Raw genomic sequence first — 16,228 nt, 5'->3', positions numbered from 1 at the left:
AGGGGACTGCAATAATGTAGCCCTGCCCTATTTTTTTGTTATCTGACACCCCCAACCCCAACCCCCCCAAAAAAAATAAATAAAAAACTGGGAGAGAGTTCTACATCATTGCATCTAAATGTGAGGTGCCCCGGAATCCGCACGTGTATTTGACGGCATAATTGAAAATATATGAAAATGGTATCATCAGGTAAATATTTGCTTATTATTGTAGGTATCTTTATTGTTTGGACATTTGCTGCATCACGTAATAAGCAGAGACACGATGGTAGTCAAAATATCGGATGTTTCCCTGTTTTGTTTTTTTAACGGTTTTGGTATTCTATTTCTCATGCGTAACTTTGAGCAAAGAACATTTACTGGTAACATGCATGTATTTTCAAAATATCAAAATCGTTAAAAAGCCAGGAAACGTCAGATAACGAAATAGCGAATTTATTTAGTTTCTAAGACGTCGCTTTATTCTGTCGGGAAGGTTCATCAATACCAGAAGACAAGATTAATGGAATAAATGAAAGGCACAGCATGGTTTATCTCTTTGGTATGCATTGTATTTTTGATTAATTATATCTAAACTAAGATATATTAAGATGGTTAAACCGCAAGGAAAAGATGTAGGTGCATTTAGTTTAATTATAGCTCATTTGAATATTTACATTCATCCGGCAACTATCCACAATCTGGGGCACAAGGAAAAACTTTTTCTTTGAGTAAATAACGATATTGTTATTTATATTTTATAAGATTTAAAAGTAAGCAGAAAACAAGAGATGCAGCCTTTATTGGCGATAGTTTTACATAAAACAATTACATGTATCTGTAAATCACTGAGACATCCGAACCATCACCCATATGTTGCTACTTCTCCTTGGGTTTAGTGTCAGCTGCAAATAAGTATATGTATATTTTAAAACAATGCAAATCAATATATACATGTAAATATGTTGGTAAAGACTTCAACCATACTATATGCTGAAATGATATGTTGGTAAAGACTTCAACCATACTATATGCTGAAATGATATGTTGGTAAAAACTTCAACCATACTATATGCTGAAATGATATGTTGGTAAAGACTTCAACCATACTATATGCTGAAATGATATGTTGGTAAAGACTACAACCATACTATATGCTGAAATGAGGCCCCAAAGCGAAATAAATCATAGCGATGATGTCCGTAAACATTAAATTGCCCGATACAGCATCCAATTAAAACTCTTTAAAATACATTCGTTTAGTGTAGTCACAAAAATGCACACATATATATATACGTAGTCTAGGTGTTATAATATCATATTTGGGTTTTTTCTACGTATGTTTCTATCTTTCAGACTTTCGCCGCAGATAACACATTTTCTTTACACCTAAAGTTATGAACAGTAAAACAGTTAATATGGTTTATTATTATACTTTCATGTTAAATACTGAAATCTGTTTGGTTTAGACGCAGTTGTTAATCCGTTCTATTACCTCAGCGTTAGCAACACACTTAGCAACGGGTAACACAACGAATTGTTACATGCGCGTAAACTATGCTCGTACGGTTCGCCAAAAAATTCACGTCATTCATATATTAAATTAGTAAAGTTTTCTTTAAAATTAAGACATTCAGTATAATAAAATAAATAGTGCCCGTTTAGGAGGGTAAGAGTTGAAATTTACACCCCTCGAAAACCATTGTCAACCTCCGCTTCGCGTTGTGGTTGACAATAGTTTTCTCCAACCTTGTTTATACATTATCGTACCAAGAACTGCTTAAACATTGCACTTGAAGTTTTATTAGATGTTAACTGCTTATATAACTTACAGTGTGTAACAACTAATCAAAGGAAGTTTGTGATTACTTTTTAATATGACACGGGCATACTGAGAAAGGAAACGTTCAGTAAGATATTTGAATTAAATCAATAATAGTCAACACCATAAATTGGTATTAAAATTTGAAATTTGTGGGTTTTAAAAATTATTCATCAAATATCAATTCATTCAATCTCATTTAATTTCCATTCTCATTGTGCATCAAACTAAATAACAGTAGATATGCTACCTCTCTTTTCCTCCTCTTCGGGTGTTGGCTCTGTGGGTGAGAGAGTTGTATCTCCAGGAGAAGCCGCTTTGCCGGGAACTTCTGGGGGCATCTTGCTTGCTGAGTGACTCTGTACGAACCGTTGTGTTCAGACGTTTTGTGCTAAATCGCAGACAGTCAACCGTTGAAGGAGAGTCTAACCTTGACATCTAGGACATCCGTTGATCGTGCATTAAAACAAGTGATGCATCCATAAATCTCATAGAAAAGCTTTCTCATCATGATAATGACAAAGACTTTTAATATTTCGTTCGTTACAGTAATGCAGGTTGCCATGAGGAACGAACAAATAAACCTTGACATTATGAAGCTTTTAGGGGTAATTGCATGTGATAAAATTTGTTACTTGCCTAATGAGCTGTAACTGCTGTCATTATGGTGATACAACGCCGCAAATGATATAAATATCATTACGAGTTGCAATTGCATTATTAGCTGGCATTTCACAAAAACCAAAATAAAAAAGTAATATCTACATCTTGCGTACATGTAAAATTGCACTGCAAAACGATAATAATTTTATTAGCTCACTTGAGCTGAAAGCTTAAGTGAGCTTTTGAGTTTCTGATTGGTTTTTGTCCGGCGTCCGTCTGTCTGTTTTTCCGTCCATCTGTAAACGTCAACTTTATACATTTTAGTTTTTCTTCAGAACTACTAGGCCTATTTCAACCAAACTTTGCACAAAACATCTTTAGATGAAGAGAGTGAAAGTTTGATAAAATGATTGGCCACGCTCTCTGTCAAAGGGAGATAATTAATAGTTATTTACGATTTGTTGGTATCTTTGAAAAATCTTCTTTTAAAAAATCGAATGGACATGAAAGCTATTACTGGTGTGGAAGCACCCTTGGGTAGTGTAGACTTTCAAGTTTGTTCAAACAATGATCCCTGGAGGTATGATGGGGTCACCATTGGGATTCGACTTTTTACATAGGATTGTATATAGTGAAAAATCTTTCATTATCTTCTTTTTAGAATCCAATTGGCCAGAAAAGCTGTAACTTGTGTGAAAGCACCCTCGGGTAGTATATAGTCAAGTTTGTTCAAATCATGATTCCCGGGATCGGGTGGGGCCACCAAAGAAATGGAAATTTTACCTAAGAATGATTATTTAAAAATCTTTAGAAATTGTATTCTATTTATCGAAGAAGAATGCACATCTGGTTGCATGCGAGATAACTCCCCCGACTCCCGACTCTTGTATTCCTGCTTTACCTAATCCCATCGCTCTTGTGCATGTCTGTAATATCATCTTTGTTGCTTGTTTCATTAAGGCTGTTGTGCATCTGTGACGCCTAACGATACAATTCTTTCATTTAGCGTCGATATATTATTAGCCGTATCATTCTCAAGAAGGCCAAGACCAAGGAGATCAAGAAGACCAACTATTGATATTCATATAAATAAAAACATACATCAAACTTTGAATTCTCGGAATTGTCCAAGGGGCACAGTCTAACAATTGACAATCAACAAATGTCAAAATGCATGCATATAGGTAATACCACTTACTATAACATTTTAGTTTTTGAGAATAAACAAATTTATGTCCTTATTTTCTATGTATAAATTCAAACCCCAGCTCACCAAATTGTGGCCTCATTCTTCGCAAGATATCATGATTTGAACGAACTGGAATCTACACTACCTAAGGATGCTTCCACACAAGTTACAGCTTGTCTAGCCAAATGGTTTTTGAGAAGAAGGATTTTTAAAGATTTTCTATATACTGAGTATATTCCTATGTTAAACTAGACCCCCACCCCCATTGTTGCCCCACTTTACCCCTGAGGATCACAATTAAAACAAATTTGAATTTACTATACCTTATAGTGTTTCCACACAAGCTACAGCTCGTCAGGCCAATTGGATTTTGAGAAGACGACTTCTAAAAGATTTTTCTCTACATATTCTTAGGTAAAAATTCGACACCCATGGTGGCCTTACCCTACCCCCGGGGATCATGATTTTTTTTACACACTTGAATATATACTACCTGAGAATGCTTTCACACAAGTTGCAGCTTTTTTGGCCAATTGGTTTTTGATAAGAAGATTTTTCTCAGATACCAACAAAATTTTAATAATTCTGACTTATCTTCCATTTGAAAGAGAGCGTGACCCTTTATTTTAACAAACATGCATGTCCTTCACCCAAGGATGTTTTGTACAACGTTTGGTTGAAATTGGCCCAGTACATATAGTTCTGCAGGAGAAGAAGTCAAAAATGTAAAAAGTTTGCATATGGACGCCGGAAAAAAAACTGATCAGAAAAGCTAACTTGAGCTTTCAGCTCAGGTGAGCTAATAAATCTATATTAATTTTTTGTTTTTGTGAACTGCTTTTGTGGCTTTTTAAAAGATCCTGTTCTGCGAAATACAATTCCCAAATAGTTAAATTCAGCCATTAAGTTTACCGTTATATTTTTTTTCTGTATGTTTTCTTTCCGCCTATCTTTGCTAGATTTAATTATCTTAGATTTATCAATGTTCATTTTTAGGTTCCATTTTATCCAACAAGTATGAAAGCAATCTATCTGTCTATGCAGTTCTTCGGGAGATTCTGCTAACAGTATAGTGTCGTCTTCATGTAATATAGCTATAATTGGATAAAAATATCATAATTAGATTGAAAGCCTGCAGAGTCAACTCTAGAGTGTTTATGGTCGAGTTTTACAAGTTACACGATCAGATTTACACATACTAGTATTCAAATTCAGACTGACACACCAACACGATCGCATATTGGATTTACAAGTTTTCATGTCTGGATTTTTTTTAGCACGATTACCCTCCGTACACAAATAACCATGATGATGTCAGACTCAAATTCCCATATACATGTAGGAATATTAAAATAATCATCATACATGTAATATGCCCCATGCATTTAAACGACGCCACCGTCTAACAGTACTTTCAGTACTTTGATTGTATACTCTTTAATTACACAAAGACATTAACATATTATATTTATAAACCGTTCATAAAAATTTATTAGGATTAATAATACATATGGTATACAAATTCGCCCTGAAAAATCGCATGGAACAAATAACAATATGCATACAACCAACAGAATAAACACGAGAACCAGTTCACAATATATTGCATTGAAACCAATGATATAAAGAGACTAGAGTTAGTGGTATTCATCACCATGGTAACAGTTCTCCATGGTTACGATTCTACACGTACGGTCATCATTTTGTCCGTAAACCCGTTGGTATCTTCATTCTTTGTAATGATTACAAAACCAAAGTCGTCCTTCATCCCGAACTGCAGGATATTACTGTATAAGTCGTCATCTGTTGGGCGCATTAGTTTCTTGATGCTAAAATATGATGAAAAATAAATTTTTATTATACTGATCTACTGAATGGGCAAAATGTTTTAAGGAACAAGCATTCTGAGAGTATTGCATAAGCAATACACGTCCCCTACCGGTTTGTATTATTCTATGAAAGCTTCCAAGCACACAACTATTTCAGAGCTATTGTAAACGAGATATCATGCTTTAATCAGAGATAAAAGAACAGAGGAAATTAAAACTATATAGTTGTCTGTCCGTCCGTTCGTCCGTCTGTCTGTCCCACTTCAGTTTTCCACACTTTTTTTCTTTATGCATTTGAGGAATAATATGAAACTTACTGAACAGCTTCAAAATGTCAAACTACAGATCAAGTTTACACTTTTGTAGCGTCTGATTGACATATTTTCGAGAAAATTAATTTTTTATATTCCAATTTTTTAATGTTCGGGTTCGTTATAGGATTCGGTGTGTATTGAATAAACGAGGCCAGTATGTAGTCAGTAATAATATCGTGCGTTACTTGTACCATTCCTTTTATCATTTCTAACAAACAAATAAATTCTGTAAAATAGTGTCAAGCATTGTGTTGTAATCGGCATGGTTTTTTTTGGTATTATTACAATCGGGTTCGTTGTCGGGTTGGGCTGTTTAACTGTTTGGTTTGATTCGGGGTACAGAAGACGGTAAGAAATGATATTGTGCATAACAGTGCATTGTTTTCACAATTTTTACCAGCGAATACAGAATAGACTTGGCGAAATTACAGGAGATGAAATAAAGAGTATTATTTTACCTATTTTGTGTTTAATTTCTATATCAACTATATAGTTTTAATTTCCTCTGTTCTTTTATCTCTGATTAAAGCATGACATCTCGTTTACAATAGCTCTGAAATAGTTGTGTGCTTGGAAGCTTGCATCGAATAATACAAACCGGTAGGGGACGTGTATTGCTTATGCAATACTCTCAGACTGCTTGTTACTTATATTTATATAATTTTCAGCAAATGTACGGTTAGATATTATTCATGAAATGAATTGGACTACACGTTACAAATCGATTCGTATTGTTATCATAGAAAGCCACTGGAAAATGTAAAAATATCTGTTTAACATCTAAAATGCTTGTATGTAAAAACGTGTATCTATCATAACAATTCACAATATGAGTCCTGTGAATATAAACCTATATAAGCACACTCGTTAAATCGTTGTTTTTACGTAAACATACATAGGGATTGTAATTTTGGAACACAAATAGACAAATCTCTCTCTCTCTCTCTCTCTCTCTCTCTCTCTCTCTCTCTCTCTCTCTCTCTCTCTCTCTCTCTCTCCACATACTTATCGTCCTCCATAATGCTTTTGTCCAGAATCATCTTAAGGAGGCCCGGTTCAATCTTCTCCATCACGCTGTAGATCGGTTCATAAAGGTCAACTCCCATCATGTCAATGACCAACTTCTTTCCATGCCTGCAAAAACAAGTATTCAATAAAATTGCAGATAAAAACATTTGGTTAATGTGAAATTATTTGTGTGATGATAAATATTGGTACAGGTTCTTCTATCAATTCTATTTGACAAATGCAATAGAAAATTTTAACTCCGCTTGTATGTTCATAAGGTTGTCGTATGTTCTCAGTCCTTGGCAACTTCATTTAATTAAGGAATAAGGAATCATTCTGAGTATTATGAGGTGATAATTTCGGTCGGGGCGTGATCAAATCCAATGAAGGGCTTTATGATAGATTTGACCATGCCCCGATCGAAATGATCACATCATATGATTCCTTATTACTTATATTTATATAATTTTCAGCCATTGTACGATTAAATGTTCAAATATAAATAAGCAAACACCGCTGGCGCACCAATTATACGTCATTTGAAGCTATTGGGCTTTATATTACAAAATCGATACGTAGTGTTATCACAGGCAAAGACACTGAAAAATGTAAATATTATGTATTGTACCCAGTGGTTTAACTGACCTGAGAGCAGCGAGAGTCGCTATTCGAATCCTGTCAGGAGAGTTGATGAATTCGTGGTCTAGACCGTTGATGAATGTACACTCCCGGTACTGTAGGAATCTCCCGGATATCTCGCTCGGATCGATCATCATTGGAAACCTATAATATGATAACAGAATGATGTGGTCACTCGCAGAAATGACCAAAATCGAAGCTAAAGACAGTGAATACTTTGAAATCCAAAGATCGCCCTCATGTGAGATCCATGGTAAAAAAAAGAAAGAAAAGAAAACATGTATATATACCCGGTATATTCATTGGTGGGTGATGCTTGTTAAAATTGAGAACACGAGAAAAAAAAAAAGCTTGCGTATTTCTTTTAAATTCTGTCATAATCCTTTAGAATTTCGGGTACATTTTAATTATTTTTTTTTATTAGAAAGGCAAAATAATATATATTCAAATCAAAGATGTGTATTTTGCTTGTGAATATCCGTATATTTTTTAATGTCTTTATTAAAACAAAAGCCATCCCAAATAATCCATACAAAATATTTTTTCGGTGTACATGTGTTTATATTGGAAAGATTGAACTGTAATTCATTCCACCAATTGACAATCTCTCTGTGTAAACCAATCCACGTAAAAATATACATTGAATTGTCGTTTACTGACCATTTGGAATTTTTCACGATGTTGTCCGCGTCTTGGAGCACAAACGCGGCCAGCTCCTTGACAGTGATTTTGTGTTCTGGGGGTTTGGCGGGGGCTGCTTCAGCTGTAAAGACCCAAAAACGTGCATGAAGCTCAAGGTCGCTGTAAATATGACTGGACATGAACATCATTATTTATCTTACCTTTAAATAAATAAAGCTGCATTTACAACAAAACTAAATAAATCGAATATATCTCAAATATATGTATTAACTATGTTTTGCCGGTGTGGACCGGAAACTTAATATATGCAATAAGATAAAAAAAATCGATATTCCGATGTAGAGCCGTACCAAGAAAAACAACTAAGAGCGGACGACCAACTCTTGTCGCTACCTGTAAGAAAATCAATTATTTGGAAATACCCTTTAAAAAGAAGCACTTCAAAATCAGACTTTGTTTGAGTTATTTGATGTGCAAGGACAGCACGAAAATCTTTGACACCCCTAATACCCGATTTCAAAAGTGGATATGCACTGAACAAAACAAAGAAAAAAGAATAAATAATGAAAAATAAAAATACATATTACAGAGAAATTGAGGACCGTTGTGAATAAATAGGACATCAGCACTGACCTGGTTTTGCGGTGGCGGCAGGTTTGGCCGGTGTTTTGGTGGTACTTTTAGGAGCCGCCGCTTTAGCTGGTTTGGCCGCAGTACCACCTTTACTGGCGGTTGTTTTGACCGTTTTTCCTGCGGGTTTAGGTGGCATTCTTCTGTTGTAGTCTGAAAATTGTTCCACTTCTTCGCTTTTAAATACCCCCGGATTGCTTTAAAGAACTAAAAATATTGGACCGATCATTGACTATATGAGTAACGATTAAAAGTCCAAATTTTCCAGTGACGCACGCTAAACCAACGGGGACCAGTGTGTGGCCAAATAATTTCAAAATATCACATATCCTTCATTAATTATCCTCTTCTGCAACTGGGGTTGTCATTTGGTATTGACTTTATTGGTTTTTATCACATTAACTGTTTAATTATGAAATCTGTACACATACAGTTCCTGAGCGGCAAAGCCAATCAATGAACTAAAAAAATGATGCAAAATTATCAATACACGCCTGTGTGCATTCACAGAATGAAATACTTGATATCAATTCATCAAGGAGAGACTAGGGAAAGGAAAATCAACAAATGATCGAACTCAACCTTGGTCCCCGTTTATAGCTTCCTGATAGATGCGTGTGCTCGAAGTATTTTCGCCACTTTGGAATTGTATTTCGATACATTTCTATTGATTTTGCTTTATATATCCATTTTCGAAAGTTGTGATATAGAAGGTTTAGAAAAAAGATCACATAACCAATTTATTTATCATAAATTGTGCAAATTTATGATCATGAATTGATTATCAATTTCATTAATGCAAATTTTCATGAATCATATCATAGTACAAAGAAATATCAGTCAGTAGCAACTGGGAAACGAGGAAGGGGGATCCTTAGCATACGTAGCTATATATAGTCCTTTAATGAATCACTTGCCTCAATTACATGTAATTTTGCAATACCCCCCCCCCCCCCCGGCCATCAAATTAATAAAAAAAAAACCCAACTTTTTACAATAGTTTACACTTTATTTTCAAATTATCTCCAAATTATGAAGTGTTAAATTTTGTACTTATCATTTCTAATTAAGGTATATTATACTTTAAAATTTTCAATTTATTAAATTCAATCATATAAGTAACACATTCATACTTTATAAATAACGGGGCTGGGATTTCCGATCTACGTGTTTTTCCCTAATGAATCACATGTACTTGGATTTCCCCCTCTTTACCTTTCTTAAATGTACATGTACCGACTGTATCTACATAATTTGAAAATATCTCGTCAAAAATAAGAAGAAACTAGAAGTCAGCATAGATTTTACTTCGTCTAATTTAATTTACAAGAACAAGTTAATGTACGAGATAATAAGTTCGTTAGTATTTTTATTTTAACCAATGAAATTGTTTCTTTTTTGAGATCGCCAAGTGCGCCCCTGTGATGTTTACAAATGGAGAGCTGTAGAATGTAAGACGATTTTAGAGAAGTTTTCTTACACTCCTTTTCAGAATGCCGCCCAAAAAGCCAGTGGCAGCTAAAGCACCCGTCAAAGCTGCAGCAAAACCTGCACCAAGACCTGCGGCTGGAAGAGGGACAACCCCTGCTGCAAAGAAAGGAGCGGTCGCACCAGGTATAAACTTTATTTTTACAATACGAACAGTACGTACTGTCAAATGCTGTACAAAATAAAGAGTCGGATACACGTCGATAAATATTGGGGCCACTTTGACGATACAAGGTTGCATGAGTGGCTTGCATGACGAAAGATTTGAAATAGAATTGTTTTGTAAACCATTTAGTGTTCACTTTATTTATATATTGACCACAAGGGTTAGGAAGCTGATAGTTATTTAGTTCTTTTAGAATTGAGAAATGATTTATTATTTGCTTTAGAATATATGATGTTTATGGCACGATTCGATTTTTAATGCTTAATGAACTTCACACATATAATAGACATATTTTTTCTCCAAACCTATTATTTGTGTAGCACATTTACATTTTCAAAAAATATTCAGTGGTTTTTATTGTGTTTGTATGGTAGTTTCTAAATTAATCCAAGGAATGGATTTTCTGATTTTAAGGTGCTAAGAAAGGAGCTGCTCCAACAGCAGGTAAAGGTAAACCAGCTGAACCAGCAAAACCAAAGGCAAAGGTGTGGACAGAAAAAGATGATGCAGCTCTTAAAATACAGACCAAATACAGGCAATTCCGGGCAAAGAAAGCACTTGATAAAAAGAAGAAAGAGAAGCAAGAGTATGAGGATCTTATGGATAAATTGGAGAAGGAGGTAAGTACAACACATAGTAGAGAGCTTTTAAATATGTAAGGCGATCATAATTTGATTTTTAGTTTTACGGATCCGCCGACTCTAAAAATTTGCATTTTAAAAAAAAAAAAAAATCGAAAATTTTCAAGCTCAGTTCAGGCTGCTCGAGTCAAACCCGTGTTTTATAATAGGAAATCACTGAGACATTTAAATCTGGATGTAAAAACGCTTGCAGAATGATTGAGGAAGGTCAAGGTGTTGCAGAACATTGTTGGATTGGTTTCGTTGTGTTCAAATGGGGCGACTTGGACGAAATAGTCGCTTTTTGGTCGGTAACTTCGCCGGAATTTCCTCCAAAAGAGAAGTTGGAAGTCGCCCTGTATTATGAGTTCACAATCGTCTAAATTAACCCAAAAGGCAATAAAATGATACTTAACTTATTCTAAAGACATTTTCACAGCCTCAGTTAACCCCTGTTGTGATTAGGATAATTACTGAGACTGTCTTATCTTTAGGGTTAGGCCTAATATACGGATGATGCAACCACATACTGTGCAACCGATGTTTATTTCTTTTAGTGTTGATGCTACAATTAGGTGGCAACTTGTAATTGGCTAATAACTCTACCAAATTAATGCTTAAATAATCATAAAACCCTTTGTTTACAGTTATCTTAAAAAAAAAAAATAAACCCTCTACATAACGGTTGTAATTGGGTCAAAGGGTTGTACTAATACCCCCAAAATACACAGATATACAGAAACTGTCACTGTTATTTGTCATTTAAGACAATTACAACACATTTCATCTTTTTAATGTATGAATGCCTCAAATAAATTAAATTAATAAATTGGTAATTTTTTTCATAATTATTTAAAGTTTTTTTTTTATTGACTTACTTCTAATCTAATTTAAATTATTAAAAGGTTGAATCTGTGTATATCATCATTAGCGTTATTCCATTGTCAAGTAATGGAAGTCTCCCTGATTTCTCAAACTTCTCTCTATTTTTCTGTTAGAGAGAATTGAAGTCTCCCAAAAATTTTGCTCTAGGTTGGTCCCTGCAGTGAAACTACACTTGCAAACCAATTCATCCAATGCAAAACAACAGACCCTCAGACCTAGTGTCTGCATGCAATGCGCGCAGTTGGAGTCCTCACAATCGGAGGTGGTAGTGATATGTGGCAGCAAGAGTTGCCTCTGAGTACCCGGGTCAGCAGCTGACATGTCTTTTTTTTTTTTTTTTTTTTTTTTCGTCCTCCGACTTGACTTTTCTTGGAAAAAAATCCGTAAAACTAAAAATCAAATTATGATCGCCTAACATTAAAAAAAAAAAACCCATATATGTACTTAATGATAATTTAATGGTCATAATGAATACATACTCTGGCCAATTTTTAAAATCATATTTAAATTTAACATTTTTGTGATTTAAAGGCATTCTTACAACTTGTCAAAATGGAACAAGAAAAAGCAGAAAAAGAAAGACAGAAAGAAGAGGAAGAAAGAAGAAGAAAGAGAGAAGAAGTAAAAAGAAAGAAAAGAATGTTGGAGGCAGCTTTTGAAGGAGATATTGAGGAAATAGAAAATATTCTGAAAGAAGTAAGTTTACACATTTTTTTTCTTCACAATTTCAAATTTTGTAAACCTGATTTCATGAATTAAGAAGGAATAGTACCCTATCTAGTGTTTTCCTTTTTTTACTTGATAGGTAAAAGCATTGGACGACCAAAAGGGAGTGGGCACAGATGCAATAGGATTAGCAATACGTAATAAGCACCTGATGAATGTAATTGAATGTGAGGATGCAAATGATAACACTCCTCTTTCAGAGGCAGCCAGTAAGTTACATAGCTTGGTGCATCAATGTTACTTAATATACACTACTTCATTCCTACAGTAGCTGCAATGTTGTAACCTTGCACACCATCTTTATTTTTCTGGGGGGGGGGGGGGAAGGAAAACATCAGAAAAAGAAAAATAACAGGAATACATTATCCCAGCTAGATACTGATTATGTCATTAATATTTTTTGTTCAATTTAAGATGGAGGAGATCCAAAGACAGTTCAGCTTTTTCTAGACAAAGGTGCAGATCCAAACAGCAAGGGGCAGTTTAAGCGGACTCCTTTATACCGGGCAGCATTTGCCGGTCACTTAGAGGCTGTCCAGGTAAGCAGCTGCAGAGCTTCATCTGTTCACATGATTTCTTCTTTCATTACTTTATAGTAGATTTTTGGATGAGTTATAATTGTTACTACGGTATATATTATAATGTGTTACCTTTGTCAGGCGTTACTTCAAAATGGTGCTGATCCTCGTCTATATGCAGATGATGGACAGAATCCAGAACAGGTGATTTAAATTATATCAAATACATCAAAGATAGATACATCTACAGTACAGTAGTAGATCAAGCCATGTCATATAATATTATTTGTTTTTATTTTTACATTACATGCATATACATATATTTCATTCTTTTAACAATATATGTAAATGCCAAGATTGAATTCATTTTAATGTATGCTTTTATAATCGTTCTTCCTCTAGTCTTTAAAACTTCAATTACAGGTTTTAAAATAATAAGTTTTTGAATTTATTTAAGACATGATATATTATGATTAGATATCTATATCATGATATGAAAAATGATAACTTATTTGAATGTTTCCTGTATTAGATAGCGTCAGTGGAGGCAGTGAAGGAAGTTCTAGCTGAATGGGACGTAGCGGAGACTGACAAATTACTTCAGAAACTGGAAGCAGAGAAACAGAAGAGGAAAGAAGAACAGCAAATGAGAAGAGATGCTGAAACTTCCAAGTAAAAATTGGATTTTCATTTTAAGACTTTTGTACCAATTTAAAATTTTCTTTTTTTTAAATATATTGAGTTGAATGTTGATCAATAATTGATACATGTATATAAAAGAAAATTCTTGCTGGCATTCAATGATATTCAATTTGATTTATAAAACTTTTAAACTATACACAATACCAACTTGTGTATGGAAAAACTGAATGTTTCTGTAATTTTTTTACTTAGATTGGAAGGATCTGTACAAGCAGCTCAAGAGGAATATGACAGGATTCAGAAGCAGGTTTGTAGAAATAAACTTTACAATATGAAAAAATCTCTTTTTATTTAGTTTCTCTCCCCCCCCCCCCCCCCTCTCTCTCTCTCTCTCTCTATGAATTTAATTCATTCGTTAAAAAAAAAATTTTAAAAATTTAACTTTCATAGCAAACTTTGCCTCTACCTATGTCTGGTTGGTGTAAAATGCATTGATGAGCTACCAGTTTATTCTTTGTTTACAGTTGTCACATGCTTATTGTGAAATGAACAAGAGAATCACCGAACATGATACAGCCGTTGGGTCGGGCTTTGACAGACCAGAGCTTACGCTGCAGGTATTTTGTTTTCAATGAATAAGTCTCTGATAAATTCACCTTTCTCTTTATATAGTCGATTTGCTTTACAGTGTATGTATAAATACATGTGATCCTATTTAACCCATTATAAATTATTTTTGTTTCTTGTACTCTTTTAAAGTTAATTGCCGTTTCAGAAGTATATAATTTCCAAATTTATATTTTTAGGATCTTAAGATAAGATATTAAATAATCAAGTTTATTTTTGTAAAGATATACATGTATAAACATGTGCTAATCATACAATTTATTCATATACACATGTTATTTGATCGTATTTCTAGGCTATACATGACCAAGAGGATGAAGTTGAAATACTGAAGTCCAAGTGTGACAAAGCGCGAGAGGACCTTGCAAATGCCAAGCTAAAGCTGCGAGAACAACTGAATGAAGGTTTAGGTATGGAAACTAAAGAGCAAGCTAAATGAATCAAATTTACGTAAAAATTATATTGTACATACTTTATGTTTAATCATTCTATTCTTTTCCATTAGAAACAAATGAAAATCTTCCTGGAATGCAAATTCTTATCAAAGAACTGGATGATGTACTTCTTAGAGATGTTGGCGATAAAATCAAAGACTCGGGGAAGTATGTGTACTTGTTTAATCATGAAGTACATAATATAAATGTAATTGAAAATTGTCATGATTGCATACCGTTACTTACCATGAGTTACCTCTCTTGCTGTAGATGGCCTCTCATTATCGACAGAAGTTCACAAGCAGCTACTTTCTTGAGGTACAGGGACACAAATTACCTCAATACCTTAAACACGAAGGAAATGGAGCCCAACAAAGTGAGGCTCTCTCTTCTGGGAGCAATCAGGTAAATAAGATTTTTGCATGCGTTCATTCAAAATTCTTATGCATGTTCCAACAGTGCAACGTTTTGGTTTATCTTGTATTGTTCTTGAAATATTGTATCTTGTTTCAACAATTCCCCTTCAGGCTGGTGGTTCTATTCTGGCTGCATTTTTGCGCTGTCAACATTTATTATTTGTTACATAATAAGAAGCATAAGAATTGTGATTTTGCCTGTAGATTTGGAAAACCACTGGTTCTAGATATGATGGAAGTCGACATGTTTCATACAGTCAGTGACAGATTCGGTGAAATTGAAAAAGGTTTAATGGACCAAATTATGGACAAAAGTATCATGCAGGAGGAAAAGTAAGTCTACTTGTTTTAGGCCAATTTTTTCACAAGTTTAGCTGTTATATTGGTAAATTTATTAAGCTTTCTGACATTTTTTCATAATCATTTTCTTTTACAATGTTTTTTCTTCAGTTACTTGAAACTGATAAAAGAAGGAGATGGACCAGAATATGAGAAAAACAAATTCACTTCCTACCGGACTCAAAACTTTAAGTTCTGGATCATCACCAAGAACCCCTACCCCCCAGATTACCTGTTAGACAGGTGTTACACAATCAGAATCTATGTGCCAACGTAACAATGAGGAGTACAGTCTGTGTATGGAGTATCTAATCAGAATATCTTCCAGTTTGTCAGAATCCCACTGATTGAACCAGCATTTGATTTATCATATTTATACATGTATTTATTCCTTTGAACTGTGATAATTGCCTCCCTGTGATAATATTGATGAGTGATTGGCTTCAGATTGTGAATTTTTAGCATGCTTGTATACATGTACTTGTGTATATTACTGTTCAAGAATAAAATCAGAATTAATTTTTTTTTTTAATTTCTCCTTAAACCTTTACTTCTTTAACAAGAAACTTGCATGTTCTTTCTGAAACAGCGTTACACTTTAGGATGCCCAATCCTTGGGTTTACAAGTAACGAACATGGCTGTTTGACTGTATCTTGTCACAATATCTTTCTCCAGTGCAAACCATTAAACTTAATAAGACTATCAAATCAT

At 34.2% G+C, this 16,228-nt stretch overlaps 2 protein-coding genes across 3 annotated transcripts; one reads left to right on the top strand and one right to left on the bottom strand.

Moving 5' to 3' along the window:
- Positions 1 to 5,053: 5,053 nt before the first annotated feature.
- On the bottom strand, positions 5,054 to 8,959 carry LOC128166595 (IQ motif and ankyrin repeat domain-containing protein 1-like). Its single transcript, XM_052831868.1, has 5 exons — positions 8,659 to 8,959; positions 8,044 to 8,146; positions 7,390 to 7,527; positions 6,742 to 6,870; positions 5,054 to 5,422 (listed from the first exon to the last, which is right to left on the bottom strand). Exons 1-5 carry the CDS (start codon positions 8,792 to 8,794, stop codon positions 5,269 to 5,271), a joined length of 660 nt encoding a protein of 219 aa, XP_052687828.1. The 5' UTR covers positions 8,795 to 8,959; the 3' UTR covers positions 5,054 to 5,268.
- A 935-nt stretch (positions 8,960 to 9,894) lies between these two features.
- LOC128167863 (IQ motif and ankyrin repeat domain-containing protein 1-like) lies at positions 9,895 to 16,035 on the top strand. 2 transcript variants are annotated; one of them, XM_052833809.1, is made up of 15 exons: positions 9,895 to 9,996; positions 10,148 to 10,269; positions 10,724 to 10,929; positions 12,346 to 12,510; positions 12,620 to 12,749; positions 12,955 to 13,079; positions 13,200 to 13,262; positions 13,591 to 13,730; positions 13,953 to 14,007; positions 14,225 to 14,317; positions 14,623 to 14,737; positions 14,833 to 14,929; positions 15,032 to 15,166; positions 15,382 to 15,510; positions 15,628 to 16,035. In XM_052833809.1, exons 2-15 carry the CDS (start codon positions 10,149 to 10,151, stop codon positions 15,791 to 15,793), a joined length of 1,740 nt encoding a protein of 579 aa, XP_052689769.1. In that variant the 5' UTR covers positions 9,895 to 9,996; position 10,148; the 3' UTR covers positions 15,794 to 16,035. The 2 variants fall into 2 exon arrangements, with proteins under 2 accessions (XP_052689769.1, XP_052689768.1); XM_052833808.1 differs by having other exon boundaries at positions 9,980 to 10,014.
- Positions 16,036 to 16,228: the final 193 nt, after the last annotated feature.

Source organism: Crassostrea angulata, chromosome 10 (genome assembly GCF_025612915.1).
Source record: "Crassostrea angulata isolate pt1a10 chromosome 10, ASM2561291v2, whole genome shotgun sequence".
NCBI classification, from domain to species: Eukaryota; Metazoa; Mollusca; class Bivalvia; order Ostreida; family Ostreidae; genus Magallana; species Magallana angulata.
The sequence above is the reverse complement of the archived record's forward strand: the minus strand, read 5'-3'. Positions and strand labels throughout refer to the sequence as shown.